The sequence below is a fragment of the Crassostrea angulata genome, chromosome 4, assembly GCF_025612915.1.
Source record: "Crassostrea angulata isolate pt1a10 chromosome 4, ASM2561291v2, whole genome shotgun sequence".
NCBI lineage: Eukaryota > Metazoa > Mollusca > Bivalvia > Ostreida > Ostreidae > Magallana > Magallana angulata.
The window spans coordinates 45,924,106-45,944,178 of record NC_069114.1 but is presented as its reverse complement, the minus strand read 5'-3'; the positions used below and the strand labels follow the sequence as shown (position 1 = coordinate 45,944,178).

The 20,073-nt window shown below is 35.0% G+C and overlaps 1 protein-coding gene across 9 annotated transcripts in view; it reads right to left on the bottom strand.

The window, feature by feature from the left end:
- Positions 1-634: 634 nt before the first annotated feature.
- LOC128179696 (diacylglycerol kinase delta-like) overlaps positions 635-20,073 on the bottom strand; it is a 39,189-nt gene continuing 19,750 nt past the window's right edge. For 5 of the 9 annotated variants that reach the window (XM_052847211.1, XM_052847213.1, XM_052847218.1 and 2 more), the window contains 28 exons: positions 17,484-17,590; positions 16,715-16,843; positions 16,113-16,292; positions 15,771-15,853; positions 15,310-15,418; positions 12,260-12,399; positions 12,109-12,166; positions 11,865-11,959; positions 11,625-11,715; positions 11,351-11,428; positions 11,134-11,232; positions 10,954-11,041; positions 10,052-10,270; positions 9,574-9,753; positions 9,111-9,231; positions 8,757-8,867; positions 8,421-8,579; positions 8,289-8,334; positions 8,044-8,157; positions 7,403-7,537; positions 7,020-7,162; positions 6,740-6,851; positions 6,343-6,381; positions 5,185-5,280; positions 4,610-4,750; positions 4,333-4,429; positions 3,959-4,098; positions 635-3,458 (listed from right to left, as the gene is read on the bottom strand). In XM_052847211.1, coding sequence (XP_052703171.1) covers positions 3,342-3,458; positions 3,959-4,098; positions 4,333-4,429; positions 4,610-4,750; positions 5,185-5,280; positions 6,343-6,381; positions 6,740-6,851; positions 7,020-7,162; positions 7,403-7,537; positions 8,044-8,157; positions 8,289-8,334; positions 8,421-8,579; positions 8,757-8,867; positions 9,111-9,231; positions 9,574-9,753; positions 10,052-10,270; positions 10,954-11,041; positions 11,134-11,232; positions 11,351-11,428; positions 11,625-11,715; positions 11,865-11,959; positions 12,109-12,166; positions 12,260-12,399; positions 15,310-15,418; positions 15,771-15,853; positions 16,113-16,292; positions 16,715-16,843; positions 17,484-17,590 — 3,227 coding nt within the window. In that variant the 3' untranslated portion in view covers positions 635-3,341. Of the gene's footprint in view, positions 3,459-3,958; positions 4,099-4,332; positions 4,430-4,609; positions 4,751-5,184; positions 5,281-6,342; positions 6,382-6,513; positions 6,544-6,739; positions 6,852-7,019; positions 7,163-7,402; positions 7,538-8,043; positions 8,158-8,288; positions 8,335-8,420; positions 8,580-8,756; positions 8,868-9,110; positions 9,232-9,573; positions 9,754-10,051; positions 10,271-10,953; positions 11,042-11,133; positions 11,233-11,350; positions 11,429-11,624; positions 11,716-11,864; positions 11,960-12,108; positions 12,167-12,259; positions 12,400-15,309; positions 15,419-15,770; positions 15,854-16,112; positions 16,293-16,714; positions 16,844-17,483; positions 17,591-20,073 lie in introns of all 9 variants that reach the window. The other 4 variants (XM_052847214.1, XM_052847220.1, XM_052847212.1 and 1 more) reach the window with 3 other exon arrangements.

Here is a 20,073-nt window from a genome sequence, read left to right as displayed (position 1 = left end):
ACAATTGTCAATTCCAAATACGCATTATTTTGCAGCAATATTTACAGCGAATACAAATATACTAGTCCATCGAATATCCTGAAATTTTAATGAGATTGGCAGATTAATAACTGCCAATCTTTGTTTTGCCCATACCAAGTCTTGCCTACCCATTTTACTGGATGCCGGATTACCGGATGCCGAACCCGAAGCTATTAAACTGATTGAAACACGCATTTCCTTTATTATTATTTTCGTAATAACTCAGATTTGAAACAGAATTAGCACTTAATTTTTGCAATTTATATTTTCCTTCCCATAAGGATAATTTATGCTAAACTACGTTGCATTGGAATCAGTAGTTCTTGAGAAGAAGATTTTTAAAAATGCACCCCCCTTTTTCTACAGTTTCAAGGTTTTCTCCGCTTTGAATACAGATTGGACTTTTATTTTTGCAATTTATATTCGCCCGCACTTAAGGATGCTTTGTGCCAAATTTGGTTGAAATTGGATAAGCGGTTTTAGAGAAGAAGTTCAAAATGTAAAAAGTTTACAGACGGACAGACAGACAGACGGACAGACGGACGACGGACAAAATGTGATCAGAATAGCTCACTTGAGCTTTCAGCTCAGGTGAGCTAACAACAAATATGAAAGAGGTAAGGCTTCTTTAATCAAAGGAATGATTTTCATAAAAAAAATTATAATCTGGATTCGATTCTGTACACATAGCTAATTGCAGACATATAACTGTATTTCTAGGAGATTGTCACAGTTAACCTTTGAGTTGAACAGAATATTTGCCAATACTACTTATAAATCAGAGGTGAACCTAAATCAGGTCTCACCTTTTTTTCTACAAGGGCTCTAGACCAGGTATCTACAAATCTGCTACTGTATAACCACAGTGGATATAATATAAAAGTATTTTCATCTTAATTGGATTTTTGTTGAAAGCAGTAATATTACCTCCTTCATTATAACAATCTTTTCGGATAGCTTGCCCCCCCCCCCCCCCCCCCCCCCCCCCCCCAAAATCAATGATTGAAAATATCAGGTTCGTGTAATATACACAAAAAAAGCAAGCTGTTTTCGTTGATCATCAAAAGAAAACACCACTGATTTGTGTTCTACTAAGAAAGAATATATACTGTATACTTCTATTAATGGTATCCAAAATAATGGGGTTGAATAATGGTGAACAATGTTTGCCATTTAATCAGCTTATAACAACTTCTTGTAAATAAATGTACATATATATCAAAGGCATTTTGTCTCAGAAATCCTTTTATGTACAACATTTCTCATTTATAAATGCCTTTTGGGTTACAATTACAAGTTAAATTGTTTTTGTTAGATCATATACAATAATGTTCGATAAGAAAAATTAGCTGCTGATCTAAACCAATGCATAGACTGGAGGATATCTAGAAATGTGGATTTGTTTTCAATTATAAAAACAAAACACATAATATTTTAAGGTATTTTACAAGAGAGCTTTCTGAAACAGTGCTCTTTTATATGCCACTTATCTTTATCAATGGAATACTGACTCTCTTTTGACAAAAGTTAACAAGAATTCAAAGTACTGAGAGTAACTTGTCTTTTTACGATATTAGCCAACAATGGTTGATGTGCTCTTGAATAAAAGTGGGAAAAAAATGACTAGTACACCACTACAGCCAAGTGCAAGAAATCTAGACCACAGACAGAAATACAATATCACTGATTTTGGAAATGGCTGATAGAATAAAAAACAGAACATCAATAACATTGTAGATGGAAGATCTATGGTTGTCGCAGGAATGGGAATACAAGGGTGCATGTCATTAAATATGAAATTCAGTGTATATATATAAAAGATACAAAAACAGTTTCTGAAGGTACAAAATATATAAACATCATCATTGACGTCAATCTGCAGACATGATTCATAAATAACAAGAAAAACACGTATTACATATAAAAATGTAAAAATAGACAATGATATACTGCATCTGTTGTTGCTTCAAGCCCAGATCTGCTAATATATTTATAATATGACCGACATTGATGATAAAAGGAGGCTGCCAGGGAAATATACCAGTATATTTATCACGCTGGCCATTGTTCTGTGTTTTCAAAGTTTCAAAGTAATGTAGATTTGTAGACAACCACTTTTCTATAGGATTCTTGGTCATGTTCAAGTTTCTACTTAAGTATAAGGAGGCTGGATGATCAACAAACTATCCATGAAATTTACCTCAAATTTTAAGATAAAGCATTGTTTGTTTAGCTACAAATCGCTATTTAGTAAAGAAAAAATCCTTATATTTTACCTTTAAAATTGTTTTTTTCCCCAATATTTTTATATGTAGCTCTTCTTTTACAGGAGATCAATACAGCCCATAAATGGCCACGACCATCGAGCCCTCTTAATATGATTTACTGGATCATCTCAGCAACAAAATCCAGAGAAACAAGATACCATGGTAGTTCACACATGATTTTCTTATTTTTTTTTTGCACCAGGCTTTTGTTACTGATTAGTACCCTATGACCCATACGACCCTGAATGTTTGTTTCCATGACCTTTGACCTACGCTATTAGAGGAGCTGGGCATCAACAGATGCAGTACACGGTACAGTACACAGAATCACACACACAGAGGTATTACACTATGGTTGTGGACATTTGGAAAGACTTAGGCAAGATAAAATATGTAAAAAGTCATAACATAATCATGGAGGCCTGCCCCTACACTCCTTCACAAAGGGAGACAACTTGTTCCAACTTAATGCTCATTGTATTAATATTCACTACGGAAGTATTTATCATAAAGGGGAAAAAAAAAATAAATATATGTAATTTTAAAACATCCACAAAATAAAATTGTATGGCATCAAGAATCATTGGTATGTCCGATTTGATTCAATTAAAACTGACCATCTAGCACAATATCCTTTGATACAAGAGCACTCTAGACTGACTTTGGGTTGAACTAGTTCCGGGACAAACCTCTACCTTGACCAATTAAAGCACCAGTAACGAGCCAATAACAGCTCATCAGGTCAGCACTATGTATAACATCCCCGTCTTTGGTATGGCATCCTCACGCTCAACAAATCAAACATGCTCATCAAGTGTAGGGACCTGAAGCTGTCACTGCTGGATTAACACACCTGTGCATACCCTGTTTTGTTTTTTTGTTTGTCTACATATCTATATCTTTCTCGTTTGAGACCGGAGGTCATTGCATGTGATATTTAAAAAGAAGTCACAATAAACAGGAAGAATTCAAAATAGCTTAATATATATGTGAACAATGGAAAAAGAAAAATCCTCCATCTCCCATAAACTGTTTCTATGGTTAATAATGGTGTCAGGAGGAGTTTTTGTCGAACACCAGAGATTTGTCGTAAGCAGTCATGCGGTTGTTGAGTTCTTTGATCCCCTGCTGAATCCTCTTCAGGTGCCCGACCTTTGTCACTCCGAGGTCCTACAAACACAACAAACACTGTCATTTCCTACGTAAGTATTCTACATATGTTGAAGGCATGAATATTGGAATATTTTCAGGGTAAACGTGGTAGTTAGAGTTTTTTTGTTTTTTTTTGGTAATTTTTTTTGTTTGCTAAGGGGTTGAAAACTTATTTTATGTTATTTCATCATATGAAATTAAACAGGTTTTTTGCTTTTTTCCAGGGAGGGTTTAAAGAACTAAAATTATTTAACTGCTGAGGAAAATTAATACTGAAATTAATACTTCAAACATAAATATGGGTAACTAAACAATTCAACTCATACTGTATAAAACAATAAAGAAAATTCTTTAAAAAATCTTAAATAGAACTTAAAAATAAATTGGCTGTATCACTGAAATTGTTCTATCTAAGTTCACCACAACAGTAAAGGATTTGTCACAAGTTTTGCCAGTACTCTTTATACATTATGTCCGTTATCACTAATTATACATTATACAATGATCGGTCATCTCACCTGCAGATCTCCCTTGTCAAGAGTTAGGAGCTCGGTGCCACGTATCTCGTTACGAATGAACGAGTCTTTGTACTCAGACAGAGATCGAGATTCGAGCCACTGACCCACATCTTCTGGCGTCCAGTTATAAACATTGTATGCTAAAAAATAATTCCAATAAATAGTGCTAATCAATTTATTCATAGTTGTTAATTTATTAAAGGATTTTATGTTTCTGAACAGTAAACTTAAAATACCCTTATTCTTTACATCATTGATTTTTTTAAACTTATCTTGTCATTAACTGACTAGAGAATGTTCTTATTTTTAAGAATTTGTGCCCAAATTCATCTCTCCTTAACATTTAACAATGTGTACAATCAAAATTGACTTACAAAGTGGAATGTATTGTTTGTCTTTGTTCTTTCCCTTTAACTTGCTGTAAACTTGCCGTAATTTTCCTGGCTTTCTTTTATGTTCTAAGGGAATCAACTACAAAAAAAGCTATAAATGTAGCTACCTTTAAACAGAAATACACACTAAAATAAACAGTTTATTATTGCATGAATTTTGCAAGAGCTCAGTATAACCCAATCATATGTTGGTCCTGTTTACACCATTGAAGCAGATGCTTTGACAGGGTCAGGGTGTGCTTTAATAGTGACTGCCTACCTCCTCCTGTGATTGTGTGATCTGTGAGGGGTCGTACTGGAATGTAGAGTTAATCCCGCACACCTGGCAGATTTTCTGCAGCTCTAGCTCAAGGTGTGCCAATGAAGCATTCAGGCGTTCTGATATATCAGGTGCAAGTCTCTGTAATACGTGACAACATTAACAACATACTGGTCAGCGAGGTAGAGCGTGCACATCAAGTCCACAGTTTATCATAGTAATGAATTTAGAAGCTACAGAATTCATAGGTGGTTTATAAAAAAGCGTGATCTATTCTGACCAAGTTTTATACGACTATAAATTTCATAGCTATTGAATTAATGGTAATTCAATTCTCTATCAAGAACATAAATTGAGACCAATTTGCCTCATAAATAGTACAAAACATAATAGTAACATCATGCAGATCAATTTTTTTTTAGCATGAGCAATTGTGATATCGATGCCATCAAAATTGTTTATACAAGTGTAAAATGTAAGATACATATTTCCTATTCATTTATTTTAAACCAAATGAATTTATGTGCTCATGGTGAAGACTCTAGGGGCTTGTGGTGTAAGATAAGAAAACTTACTAGAACAGCGGCCTTCTCCGACAGGAAGTTACTAGTGTCGTGGTTCAGGTGCTGCACGCTGCGAACAAAGTCAATCACCTGACTCCTGAGGGTTGGCTAAATATAGCACAAACATTGCGTTATTACATTAATTACAAAAGGATAAATCACCAAAAGTCACACATTCCTACCGTTAACATCAAATTAGTGTCCAGTGCCATTTACGCACTACACAGTAGTATGGTGAGTATGCCATTTAACAAATCATTCTTTAGATACCGGTTATAATTTAAATGAAAATTAAAAAAAAAAAATACATATATACATCCTTCGGTTAAAGCAAGAATACTATAGTGTATATACTGTATACAGGGAAATATTCAACCTCGTTTTATTTTCGCCCCTTTGGCCCTCGTTGTCAGGGGCAAATTTAAGACTGGGCGAATTCCAATGTTCCACATTATCTCTATTTAAACACAACTTTGCCTGGGTGAATTCACGATGGGGCGAAACCTGTTTGCAAGTGAAGAAGGGTGAAAATAATACGGGGCAAAAATAACCCTGTATACAGTATGTCGTTAATAGCATTCAGCTCATCTTCTTTCCTTCCCTCGTTTTTGCAAATTTAAATCAGAATTTCTTTAAAAAATAAGCAAGCATTCTAAAAACTACATTGAAGGTACAACTTAGATTCAGTGTTCTTTGCAAGCAAGTGAAAAAGTGGAAAATTAGGTGGAAGAGACACAGAAGGAAGAACTACTGGTATACCAGCACGTACAATTCACAGGATCACATGCATTATATTTAATAGTTATGTCCCCTTTACTTAAACAGAGCATTAAAAAAAGACTCTGATTGGAAATTGAAGTCTGAGAAAATATTGAAATTTTGTGAAATACACGAGTCATCCACTCTAAGTGATAATTTAATCACAAAAGCTGCATGACCTTTTGTGCGACTTAATTCAGTGATTAAACTGGTACAGATTATCAATGGACAAAATACACATTATGTGAAGGGAATATTGCACATTAATAGTATACCAAACAGATCAATAGAAATCACACGGGGTGAATATCAGGAAGATTTGAACTGTTACAAAAAGGAAAAAATAATGAAAGATGAGAATTGTTTGATCTCTTGGAAAAATGTACATCACATGATATTATGGAATCTTACTTTCAATTTTGATTTAAATTTGATAGGTCTGTGTTTAACCTAAAATGAAGTAAAAAAGTAAATGAAAAAGCAAATGAAAAAGACAACAATAAAATAAAAGGGGATTGATGAACAAAACAGATAGGGGTTTTTTTTTACTGAGAAAAGCAGACAGGTACAACAGGCAGGCACCTGATAGGACTCCATTCCTCCTGTCTCCATCTAAGACAAGAACCAACACACAGACAAAGTGAAATCAATGTACGCAATGCATCATGTAGTAACGGTGTCATTCAATGACAGACTGGCATTTGACCATGCAAACAATATCTATCATAGTGATCAGAATTCTCATGCAGGCTTATGAAATTTCTTGCTGAATTTGATGAGTTAATGTGTTATTTTAGAGACCGCATACCTCAGCTAACTTTCCCGCAGGAAACAATCGGTCCATGTACTCCGAGGCTTGAGTAGCAAGGGGAAATAACTCCTGCTCTACTGCACTGTACTTCAAGGAGGCAATCTTCACACTGAAAGGAAAAATAAATATGTTATTAAAGGCACCTTTCAATCATCTAAGATTAAGCATTCATTTTTATTGGCTTCTCAGTTCTATTGGTATTTGAAGTTAATATTTTGATTTATGTACAGTTTACATTTCAAACATATTATTTTAGCTGAAAAAACTCCACACTAACCCTTTGATGAGAGAGGATGCAACCTCCACAAAGTTCTGTAGTACAAGGGACTCCTCCTCAGACAGAGAGGTGGGCTGGGGGCTGACGGACCGCTCAATCTCTTTCTGCTTCTCTGACCAAGACTTCAGCGTATTCTCAAACACCTGTTTCACCATCAAAGACAAGAACAATCAGTGTGTTTCCTATTTATGGATCATTCACTCAGTGCTATGTAGGGGTCAAATCTAACTGACAAGTATCAAGAATGTAAATAAGATATGCCAGAGTTGATTTAAATCTACAGAGTTCAATCTACCAGTGTGAGCGAGTCTGCCTACATCAACAGTGAGAGGTAAGCCAGAGTTTTATCTCCAGTGTATGCGAGTGAGTCTGAATAGACTTACCCTGTCCCTGGTCAACATCTGGGCGCGGTTCTTGTGGACAATGTGGATGTACCCTGGCGGCTGCATCCACGCCTCCCCATCCACCTGTGCTGGCACTGCCTCATCCCCCATGATGGTGATCTTCACACGACGGCACTACAAGACGTTAAAAATGTTTATTTCACTGTATGTTGTTACCAGCATACATGCACTGGGGTTTCATCAACCTCTGGTCTACTGAAGTATGATACAGGTATATGAAAATACCGTAGAAGCATATATTTTCGGTGGGTCAAAATTTCGTTGTTTTTAAAGCAAATAAAATTCGTTGGCATTTGATTTCGTCATATTGTAATGTCTTTGTATTCACTAATACTTGGGTTGAAAATTCATCAAGGATTTGATTTTGTTGATATATACTGCCAACAAAAATAATGAAATTAAATCCTTAACGAATATTTCTGCTTCTACAGAAGTGTTTACTGATAGGGCTATTGCCCACAAGTTTACGCTTCCTCTAAACAGAATCTTGCTAAATCAACAAAAATTGATGTCTAAGAATATCAGTGAAACCACACTGCTATCTACCTTTGGACTGTTTTTACAGTATCTATAGTACACTGGATCTTCTATCTACCTTTTTCCTGTTTTTTAAGGCCTACCTGTGCTATCCTGTGATGTTGGATGTCGATCACTCGAGACATGGCCATCTGAACACTCCCAAACACTGCCACCACCTCCAAAATCTTGTCATCAAAGCTTGGGGCCTGAAATGTCTGTAGAAAAACCAAAAATAATTCATACAGAAGCACTTTTCAGGGCACCAAAATCCTTTCATATTATTATGGTACATTTGTACGTCATTGTGCATTTTTGAGAACATTTTAAAACAAGCTTTTAAACTCACATCATCTTCCTTTGTTCCTCCCCAGAAGTTTGCTCCACCCATGTAACTGAAAGGTTATAGAATGAACGTTTTCTTAAATTGCCTTATAAACTTTGCAGGATGGTATGTTGAAGAGATGTGTGATTGATGTACCTTGGTATATTGAGGATGACTATGCCCTGTAGGCTAGGCAGTGGTATCCGCTGACCATCACACTCCAGCTGTACCCGCTGGTCCAGGTTCTTGAAGGATCTCTGCACCAGCTCCTTGCCTCCCAACACACCATACCACATAAAGTTCTTGGTCCTACTCCTAATATAAATCAGGATTTTGTAAATTAACAATAAATAACCATTCCACATTAAGTTCTTGGTTCTAGTCCTAAAATATATGGAGTGTTTAAAATAAATGAATAAATTAACAATAAATCTTGAGGTGAAATCTGAAAAGCTCCTGAATATTTTTACTTTCATGTTGAAATTTACATACCTGCATTTTTCTGGATGTTCATCTCGTTTATTTTGAAAGTCTAAAGTGATCTTGGCATCCAATCCAATTCCAAAATAATTGTTCATTACACAGCGCTCAGTATATTCTGACCTAAAAAACAAACCAGAAATCCAGCTATTGGTTATCTACATGATTTGTACTAAATCCAAGATCTCCCGCTTCACACTTCACACTTTTTAGACACTATGGTAATGACAAACTTCGTAACAATTGCCGTGTACCCAGTACCAACTTAATGGCATTATCAAACTAAAAAATAATTTGCAAAATTCAGAGGATTTTGAATGAACGTAAATAATTGTTGAGCTTTGACTTGAGCTGGGATGAACTTACGGTGGAATGTCATCCTCCACGAGGGGGGAAGCGGCAGCACACAGGGCATCTGCATTGGCCAACAGGACCTTACTGATAAAGCTTCCCCCCGCCAGCTTACCGGCGATGTTACTGTTCAAACCTTAACACAGAAAGTTCAGGGCGTTAATCAAGCATCGAAATAACATACTGTAATCTTTTATCTACATGTATGTATGCACACATGGAAAAAATGGTATATAATCAGTGAATCAATGAATCAAATCAAACAAAACATAAACCTGAATGTGAATATACTGGTTCCAATATACATGTACTGGTCTTCTTTATTGGTACATATACTAAGTAACTACTCCATCATGATAAAATGAAATTTAAAAAAAATAGCAAAAACTGTTTAAAAAAGGCAAAGCTACAATTCAAATAGCTGAACCTCTGGTATTAAGAATGTATATGGTATGTGGTTTATTTTGTTGACATTTACCCGGTAGGATAGTGTGGAAGGGGACCCCGAACAAGGGAGCAGTAAGTTCCTTTTGAGGACTTTTGTCCCGGCCCAGTACCGAGCCGACACTGGCCGTCTTATTGAGCATGCTCATACTGCTGATCCTCCGTGACGCTCCCGTTTCTAGGTCCTTCACGCTCAGGTTAGGATCAGTGTGAACTAAGGGAGCAGTCGAAAACAATTATCAGTGTGCATTCTCTTTTTAATGGAAGTGTGAGGGAACGTTTACTCAAAGAGTAGAAAACAAAATGGTATATATAGGATTTCTGATGCAAATGGCAAGCATATTGACCCATAGTAAAATAAAAAGATGAAAATGCCACAAATCTTTATGTCTGATGCAGTAGGAATTTATTCAGTCTTGTGTATTATGTCTGTGATTAGTTTAACAGAATCAGTCAATTTATAAATGAATGAAATGAAACATTTTAGTACAATTTTTTTCTAGAACTCTTACCTAAGTTCCTTGGACTGGATATGGGGGTTTTTGGAGCTGCCTCCAGGGTGAAGATGGAGAATGTAGGGGCTGATCGTGATGTCTCGGCATGAGCAGCGAGCCCCCTTTGTGGAGAAGTCTCGCTGGAGTCCAGCAGCTCGGAGCTGTCTGCCTTGTACAGGGGTGACTCCTTCATCCGCTGGTATTGTTCCTCAGTTTGTGCATTTTGTTCATCAACAGCTGTGAGAGAAAAATTACGGTAATCTTAGGTACATGTACCGGTACTGTGAAAACAGGTATCCTCTACAAAATTCAACTGAAAATGTTTTACACAAAGAAAATCAAACTTGCTACTTATTATGGGAGTTTCCCTCCAAATCTTTTACAAAATGTAAATACATGAACAAATGAGATAAATAATTTCACAGGATATACAGAGGTTCTAGTGATGGCTATACTCTGTCCCGAGTTTTTGCTTCCACCACTTTTTATTTGATATTTCAATAATCATAAATACCTTTGTGCTCAAACTACGTTCATCCACTAATATGAAAAATGAAACGCCCCCTCTACCGCTTCAGGTTTTAATACACATCCAAAAATAGAAAGTCTACGGGGATTTTGCATTGCATCAGCCATTAAGAAGCCCGGATGATAACGTTAAAAAATTGCGCGAGGTATCCTGATAATTCCAAATAGAGAGAAGATGTAAACATTTCCCATTATAAATCTCCGTAAGAAATTTGTTTTCGTTCCTGGGAACTTTTATAAGTGAAAAATGATAATTATTCAATGAAGATATCTTGGATATATTCCCTTTTATCGATTTCAACTGTATTTCTTTCACAGTTATGTGTATTTTTATTAAAAATCATCAAAAAGTGGTGGAAGCAATAACTTGTGACAGACTATAGTTTTCTTACCTCGCTCAGTGTGTTCTATGATTTGGCGGATTGCTTTTTTCAGACTGTTAGCTCTGGACATAAGGGCATCTCTAGGTTTAAAAATGGCCTGAAATAAAGACAATGCCATCAAAATAAATCCATTCAACTACAGTCTACCTCTCTATCATAAATGTCTGACGAGTGGGAAGCGCTGCTCACAGATTTGGTTTTGGTGGGGGCGGTAATAACCCCAGGGACGGTGTCTTGATCTTGATTGCTAGAATCTTGTTCTGGAGAGGAAGGGGATTTTGTTTGTTCCTGAAAACATAAAACAAATCAACTTAATAACCATGAACAACCACTGCAGTGCAATAAAATGACAGTTTATTTGGTTAATTTTACTTCAGGATCCGTTTCACAGAACACTTGTGCATACCTGAGAAGGGGTAGAGGCCTCTGCTTCATCATTAAGGGTGACCAGTAAACTCTCTAACTTTTCATTCAGCACATTACACTGTCAAACAGAAAGGATAATCTTCAACCACACAACATATTTACAACCAATATTCTATAGTATTTGACATTCATTACCAAAAAATATCAAATGATCTATTCCATCTTCATGTTTTAGTTTTTGTTCATTCCATTATCATTGTGGGTTACATTAACTAATACATCTGTACACACGTTCTAACTTGCTTTCCTCTCACCTTTAAGGCAATGTCTGAGTCCTTCTGGCCTTCTTTTTCGTGTGCTTCTCCTACTTTTGCCACAAAATCTTTTACAGTTTGACACAATACTCTGTTAAACAAAGGAAATTTTACATAAATATTTAATGAATGATCTACATGTTGATGTACAGTGGCCTTACAGCAATAATAATTCTTGTCTCACTTAAGAAGCATATTGAAAATTCTGGAAAAGTAATCTTCAGCCAATGGAATACTTGCTTTGCAGAAGAAATGACAACAGCGTGGTCCTCGGAATGTAACATTTTGGAGAGATGGTTAGCCACTGAATCCTCATACACAGATATCGGGTCAAACTAATCAAAAATCAAGTGTGAAATCATCATCAACACCATTTACCACATTCAATTCACTCAAATTATCATTACAACTACAAAATCACAATGTGAAACTTTAATAACACTGCACATGAAGTATAAGAGACTTCCAATTGAGAAACAAGTACCTGTTGAGAAAGTTTTCGAGGTGGTGGCATTGTTCCTTCGTAAGTCCATATACTCCACCTACAAACACAATTTGAGCAGAGTTGATGTGCTATAACTGTCTATTCAGTAATTACAACAGTAACTGGAGAAAAGATCATGCCCATTACGTACCTATCTAACATTTTAATTTGTGAATGTTCTAATTTTTCTAGTATCACAGGTAGCTGTGTGTCAGCGTCGAAGGTTGATCCCCACCCCAGGACCCGGGCCAGGTCATTCCCTGTCCCAAAGGGCAGCACCCCCATCTGACACTGAAAGACAAAGTTATCTCCATAGCTATCATATTACATGTACATTATTATTATATCATTACATTACATTATTGTTATATCATATTATATTAAACTAGATAGTTATGAAATTAAAACATAGGTAATCATAGATTACTAAGCTCACCGAGACGGAGCATCACCATTATGAGACATCACCTTCATAAGACCACCTTTATCATTCTATATGAAAATCATACTTTATGATCTTGGATATTCATGGATTCTGTTTTGACAAAATATCGTATATCATCTGATAAAATTTTTTTATGATAATCATATGTTCATATGTTAATCAATACAATGATATAAAATTAAATATTGTATCATGTCATATTTTTAATATATATCATATAAAACAATAAAATACCGTAATAAACAATAATGAGATATGATATTGTAATGTATGATATGACATTGTATTGTGTTATACCTTATTGTATTTGATCACATAATACAATATCATAAAATATAATACAATATAGTATTATATTACAATATCATATTGCATAATACATCATAACATTGAAACATAATATATTGTATAATATAGTATGATATTGTATTGAATGACACTGAAACATATTTGATACATTATATGATATTATATCATATAATACAATATAATTTGATTCCAACATTGTATCTTATCAAATGATACAATATCATGTGATAAAGCAAAATATTATAAAATACATTATTATATTATACATATTGTATCATATGACACAATAATATATATTACAATATCATATAATACAATTTCATGTGATAAGATAATATATCATATAAACCAATATCATATCATACAATATCGTTTGATACAATATTATATAATATTACAATATCATATAATACAATTTCATGTGATATAATTCTATATTACTGAAACCAATATCATATTATACAATATTGTATGATACAATATTATAGAATATACAATATTGTATCATAGGATATAATATAATATTTTGCAATATCTTATGTAATTGTATCATGTGATAAAATAACAAATTAAAAATACAATATAATATTATACAATATTGTATCATAATATACAATACTATACATAACAGTATCATGATACAATATCATATCATAAAATATCCAAAAAATTGATACAATATCATATCGTATTGTATAACTTTTTATAATATAACATATGATATCCTATTGTATCATATCAAACAATATTGTTTCATATCATACAATACTATATCATAGGAATCATGTTATATCATTTATTAACAAACACATCTATCTATCGAGCTGGTTTGAGTGAGGTAGGAGATTTCTTTAGCATCCTTGATAATGGAGATCAGGCTCTGCATATAAAGCAACCTCTGCATTTAATTTAAAATAAAGTTAAATCAACTATGCAAGCTATCATCTATAAAACATGTGACCTGTTCCTAAAAACTAAACCTCATCCAGCATCCGAAACCTATGGCTCAGATTCAGCATTCAAGCCCATCAGGTGCATTGGTATCATAACACACATCATCCATGCAAGTTTGGTGAAGTTTGGACCAGTAATAACTAAGATATCATCATCAGAGGGCACTAGCAATTAAAACCTTAACTTCCTCCAGCATCCGCAACCTATGGCTCAGATTCAGCATCCATGCCTGTCAGGTGCATCTGTATCATAAGACACACCATCCATTCAAGTTTGGTGAAGTTAGGACCTGTAATAACTAAGATTTATTTTTTAGCATCCTTGATAATGGAGATCAAGCTCTGCATCTGAAGCTACCTCTGCGATTCATTCATATTACAGTTAAATCAACTATGCAAGTTTGATATAGTACTATCATCTATTAAACATGTGACCTGATCTAAAAACTTAACTTTATCCAGCATCCGAAACCAGACTCAGCATTCAAGCCTGTCAGGTGCATCAGTATCATAAGACACACCATCCATGGAAGTCTGGTGAAGTAAGGACAAGTAATAACTAAGATATCATCATCAGAGGGCACCTGTTTCAAAAACTTTATTTAACCAGCTCTTAAAACCTTAACCTCCTCCAGCATCCGAAACCTATTGCTCAGATTCAGCATTCAAGCTTGTCAGGTGCATCAGTATCATAAGACGCACCATCCATACAAGTTTGGTGAAGTAAGGACCAGTAGTAACTAAGATATAATCATCAGAGGGCACCTGCAACAAAAACTTTAACCAGCTCTAAAAACCTTAACCTCTTCCAGCATCCGAAACCTATTGCTCAGATTCAGCATTCAAGCTTGTCAGGTGCATCAGTATCATAAGACGCATCATCCATACAAGTTTGGTGAAGTTAGGACCAGTAGTAACTTAGATATTGCTATCAATGGGCACCCACAACAAAAACTTTAACCTGCTCCAAAAACCTTAACCTCCTCCAGCATCCGAAACCTATAGCTCAGATTCAGCACTCAAGCCTGTCTGGTGCATCAGTATCATAAGGCACACCATCCATGCAAGTTTGGTGATGTACGGACCAGCAGTAACTAAGATATTGCTATCAAAGGGCACCTGCAACAAAAACTTTAACCTGGTCCAACAACCTTAACCTCCTCCAGCATCTGAAATTTAGGACCCAAATTCAGCATCCAAGTCTTTCAAGTCCATAAGTAGGTCCAGATGCATCACCCATGCAAGTTTGGTGAAGATAGGACAAGTAATAGCTTAGATACAGGACCTGCAACAAAAACTTTAACCAGGTCCGGACGCCGACGCCACCGCCGACGCCGAGGGTATAGCATAAGCTCTCCTTGACTTCGTCTCGGTGAGCTAAAAATCATTTCTAGTAAAATAAGTATACTGAAAATTTACTGTAGTGGAAAGGGTCATCAACTATAAGTATAGTGTAATGATGTAATCACAGTAAAATACATAATGCAACAGTACCTGTTTATGGAGATCAAGTTTATCGATTTCTGAGAGAACCCAGCCAACACTTCCATCACCCCCACACACCAGGATCCGGAACTGGTCAAACTTCTGAAACAGCCTCAGCCTACAACGAAAAACAACACCACTCTGTGGTAGTTATCTATAACCTGTTGTCTTAAATAACATTCAACTCAATTAGATGCAATTTTTGGTTTTTCTTTTCAAATCATGAATTTAATAAGATTTAAATGATTAAAATGATGTTATTTATTGTTAATAGTCTTAGTTATTTGGTTATTTAATGAAATAAGTACTGATTTTATTACACAATGATTCCATTCTTGTTTTAGTTATAGTGAGGTAAGAAGAGTGTATTATTTAAATACGTAACAACTGGAAAATATGAAAATAACTTCTGTAAAACGTAGCAGTTCTTCTGATTTGGTGTACTGTGTGATTACACCAAAGCTACCTACCCAGGATGTGGTCCCCCATTCATTAAATCAAACACCTGAGCAGGATTCAAAAGCTGTTTAAATCGTCGTAAAAATTTAACACCCTACAAGAAAAAATTACATTTAAAATTAATAAGATTGTTTCAATATATCGATACATAGCATAACAAAATCAACAGTCTTACTGCTTACAACTGATTGAAATTTTATCCCCCCCCCCTACTACTTTACCTCTACCGGTACTCTGTCATTATTTCCAATGCAAAATCTTTACTTTAAATTACACTTTTCAAAAACTTTAAAATACAAGTAGAAGTTGTCACTATTACTCCCCCCCTCCCCCATCCCTTTCTGTGCCTTTACCTGATTGTCTCCCGATTTGGTGTTGACAAACACCAGCAGGGGGCTGGTCCTGGGGGGTCGGGTGGCCTCCCAGTATCCGTCCGAGTCTATGTTGTTGATGGCAGTGGGAGGTAGGATAGAGAGCTTACACTGACCCAGGGGGCAAACCGACGAAATCTGGTCCTTACAGTTTGAATGAACCTTTATCAAGAAAAAAACAAATCACATTTTAGCAGATTTTAATAAACATGTTGTAGTTTTGTCACACTAGAAAATGAGGGTAGGGTCAAAACAATTTGCAAAAAAAAAACTCGAAATATAGAGGACAAACTTTTCTGAGAAGTTTCCACAAAATAATACCTTTTTAAGTTGAAAATTCAAATAATTTGATTAGAAAATATTTTAAATTCCTATTTTTTTTTTATTCATAAATTTTGACACAAAAAACAACAAATTTGATACATTTGCAAATTAAATATATTCTCAAATGTTCATTTGCGTTCTTCTATGAAATGCAAAAAGTGCACAGTGAAGAAGTGCACATTAAAATAACATAGCAAATATACCTTTCATTATTTTACCATAATGTGCTGTAAGTGATTGGAATTCCTAGATATACGTACCATGGCCTTACACCAGAGACACCGCCAGTCCTGTAGTTTTAGCACACTTCCACAAGTCTTGTCACAGACATTACACTTAGCACTGACCGGCAGGTTTCCCTCTAACCACTGGTGTGGCATTGAGATCAGCTACAACACAGTCAATTATAACCCATAAATATATAGCATTGAGATCAGCTACAACACAGTCAAGTATAAGCCATAAATATATAGCATTGAGATCAGCTGCAACACATTCAAATGCTAAACAAATTTGGATGATGAATTAATGTTTCAGTCAGTACGGCTACATAGAGATTTCTATTAGAACACAGTAGATTATCTACATGTTCTGAAAATGCAGTCAGTACATAAACATTTCTATGAAAATACACCAACATGAACTTGAAAATGAAAATTTTAATTAATTATTCAGTCTGTTAATTAGACATGTTGATATTAATCAAGTACACACAAGTTTCTTCACTAAGTTTTTTAAGCTGTGGTCAAATACAATCATTTAAATTCTTGGGGCCAATTTTCGTGGATTGTGGATTTTTTGCTTATTTGTGGGGATGTAATTTGGTGGATGCGTCGGTTTTCAGTTTCAGTAAGAAAACTAAATCTTTTACAATTAGTTTTCATCGAGGATGTAAATTTGTGGGTGAGGGCTACCCATGAATACCACGAAAATTGAGCCACTATGAATTCTAATGATTCCACAGTAATCTCCTTGCTGTAAGCCCATGCTATAGAAATGCATGTATTCACCTAAACCATGGTTACTTACACCGTCTTCATCTTCCAGAATTTCTCTTCCAATGGCCGCCAGAGTGGTCCACTTACAGTTAGATTGAGCTTTCACAGCACATCTCTTGTGGGCTTTGAACTTGCATACTACAACAAATAGAATAGACCACCATTGAGATATACAGTGGGTCAGGACTAACAACATCATCTGCAGCACATCATATTTTGTTTCAAACTTACAATCTTGTGATTCAAATATTTTGGTCAAACCCACCTGAATGCAGAGAACTAGCTGTTTTGCATTCAAATATACTGTAGTAAATTCTGATCAATTATGAGTCATATTGAAATATTGACCTTGTCCATGTTGGAATCACGATTTCTGATTTATCAGAACAAAGAGAATAGAGAATTACAGAGTTCTGAGCATAATGGTGTTTTTTACTACAACATTTACAGTACAACTGTAAATGAATAGGAACTACTGTACATAAAGATTTTTCTGTTAGGTTAATGGACCACTTACAGAGATGCAATAATAAAGATTTTTTTGAAAAATTAACAATAAAAATGTTGGTTTTTACATCAATATTCTATACAAGACCCCTTTGAGGTCAATAACTGTGGTAAAATGTGGAACCAGGACATCTTGTTAATTCCTGAAAGAAAGAGGGTGTTAAAGTACAGTGACTCCATCATCAAATAAATTAACCAAATTCAGAGTCACGCAATCAGGTAGCATACGACAGTATTCCAAGACACACAATACAGTGATCAATACAAGAGGGGAATATTATACCATACAAGTCTATTTTTGTCCATAGATCTGCACAAAATATAGAACCGACTTTACTGTTTGGAGTCACTTCAGGCAAAAATGACAGAAACAGATTATGAAATAAAGCCAATAATAGAAAGTTTTTCAATTTTCTCAGAAAAAATGAAATCTAGAATTCAATTTTGCAACCATAAATCCTCACAACAGTGAAATGTCATCAAGTCACGATGTCAACTATTTGTGTTACTACTGAAACAGTTCTACCGGGGCTTGATCTCAAAACCACAGAACCATTAGAAGGAAAATCAGTCAGGATTTCTTTTAAAACCCATCCATTTATTGGTCAGGAATCGCACATGTTCTTGTTCTAGCACAAACCATAAGCCCGGCTTTGATCTATCTGAGTCCATTGGCAAGACCTGCCTTATTGATGAGAAAAACTAACCACAGCTTTACAACTTTATGTTAATACAAAACAAAACATAATGCAGCATTCAATCAGCAGTAATGTGCATCATTCATCCCCCTATTCCTTTTGCATGATGTATTTATTTGAGTGTAATGAGTAAAAGGGGAGACGTTGTGTCTGTTGGTGCCAGGGGTCACGGGATCTGTTGTCTATAATCCAGCACTCCACAGATCAAACAGCGAACAGAACAAATAAATCACCACCTTCATTACAGCTAAGACAAGCAAAGAACAACTTAATCAGGACCGAACTGTTGCAACAACAAAAGAGCTCATTAACTAAGTGCATAGATTTGATTCAAAGTTTCAAAATTTCATTTAAGAAACTGAATTTTGGGGTCTGTTAAAGAACGGCACACATTTTTTCAATAAGACTGACCAAGTTAAAAGTATCTGCATGTGACAGCTGTTTAAGGTGCACAAACCCTCAATTAAGAAAGATAACTCCCATTGAAACATAGGACTTACATTACTTATTTGTATAAGAGCAACTATTATAAATCTGTCATTCAAAGTGTGCCATGCAATGCATGCTGCAATTTTGTGCATCTCATTTATCATTTAAATCTCTTTATGAAAAAAATAATTACTAAAGCAAAATTTTATGATTGAACAGCGGGATGATTAACCATAAGTTTAGCAGCATTTTATAAAAATTTAAACAACTTTCAGCAGAATCAAGCCAACAGAACTCTTCACAATGTTTTAATGCTTATCCATTGTGTATGTATAAGCCAGTCAAATCTGCTTCCATTTTCAAGTTCTGTTTCTCCCTTTTTTCACTCAAAAATCCCAGCACATGATAACATAGAGCACACTTTACATCAAGGTAACCTTTTTTAAGTACACAATTTTTGCACTGGGAAACAAATTTCAATTTTTTTTTCTTGGAGATAATTCAATTTAATAGTACATTTAGATTATATTACTCAAGGCCAAACAAAATAAGAAATGTAATTCTACCTCCCAGGAAATCACATAACATGCACGCTGATATAGAATTTCATTTTTTCATACTGGTATCTGCCTTTTTTTTAATTTCCCTTAAAATAGTACTGTATCAATAACCTTTCTTCTTTTAAGAAAGTTAATTCAGTAGGTCTTATCAGCAAGCCTCAATCAGGTCAGGACAACCAAAATCATTTACAGAGTTTTATATTCTTAAAGTTCTTCACTCAGCAGTGTTCACATTCTTCATGACTGTGGACAAAAAAGGACCTATAAGAACCTACAAGCTATTCAAAATTAGGGCAAAATTTTATTTTCTCCAAGGGATTTGAATTCAAGATCAATGAATGTAATGTACAGCATCATGAGACAGTAATAATTTCCCACAACCACAAATTAAATATTCAAAGTAATGGCATACTAACCAACTCTAATT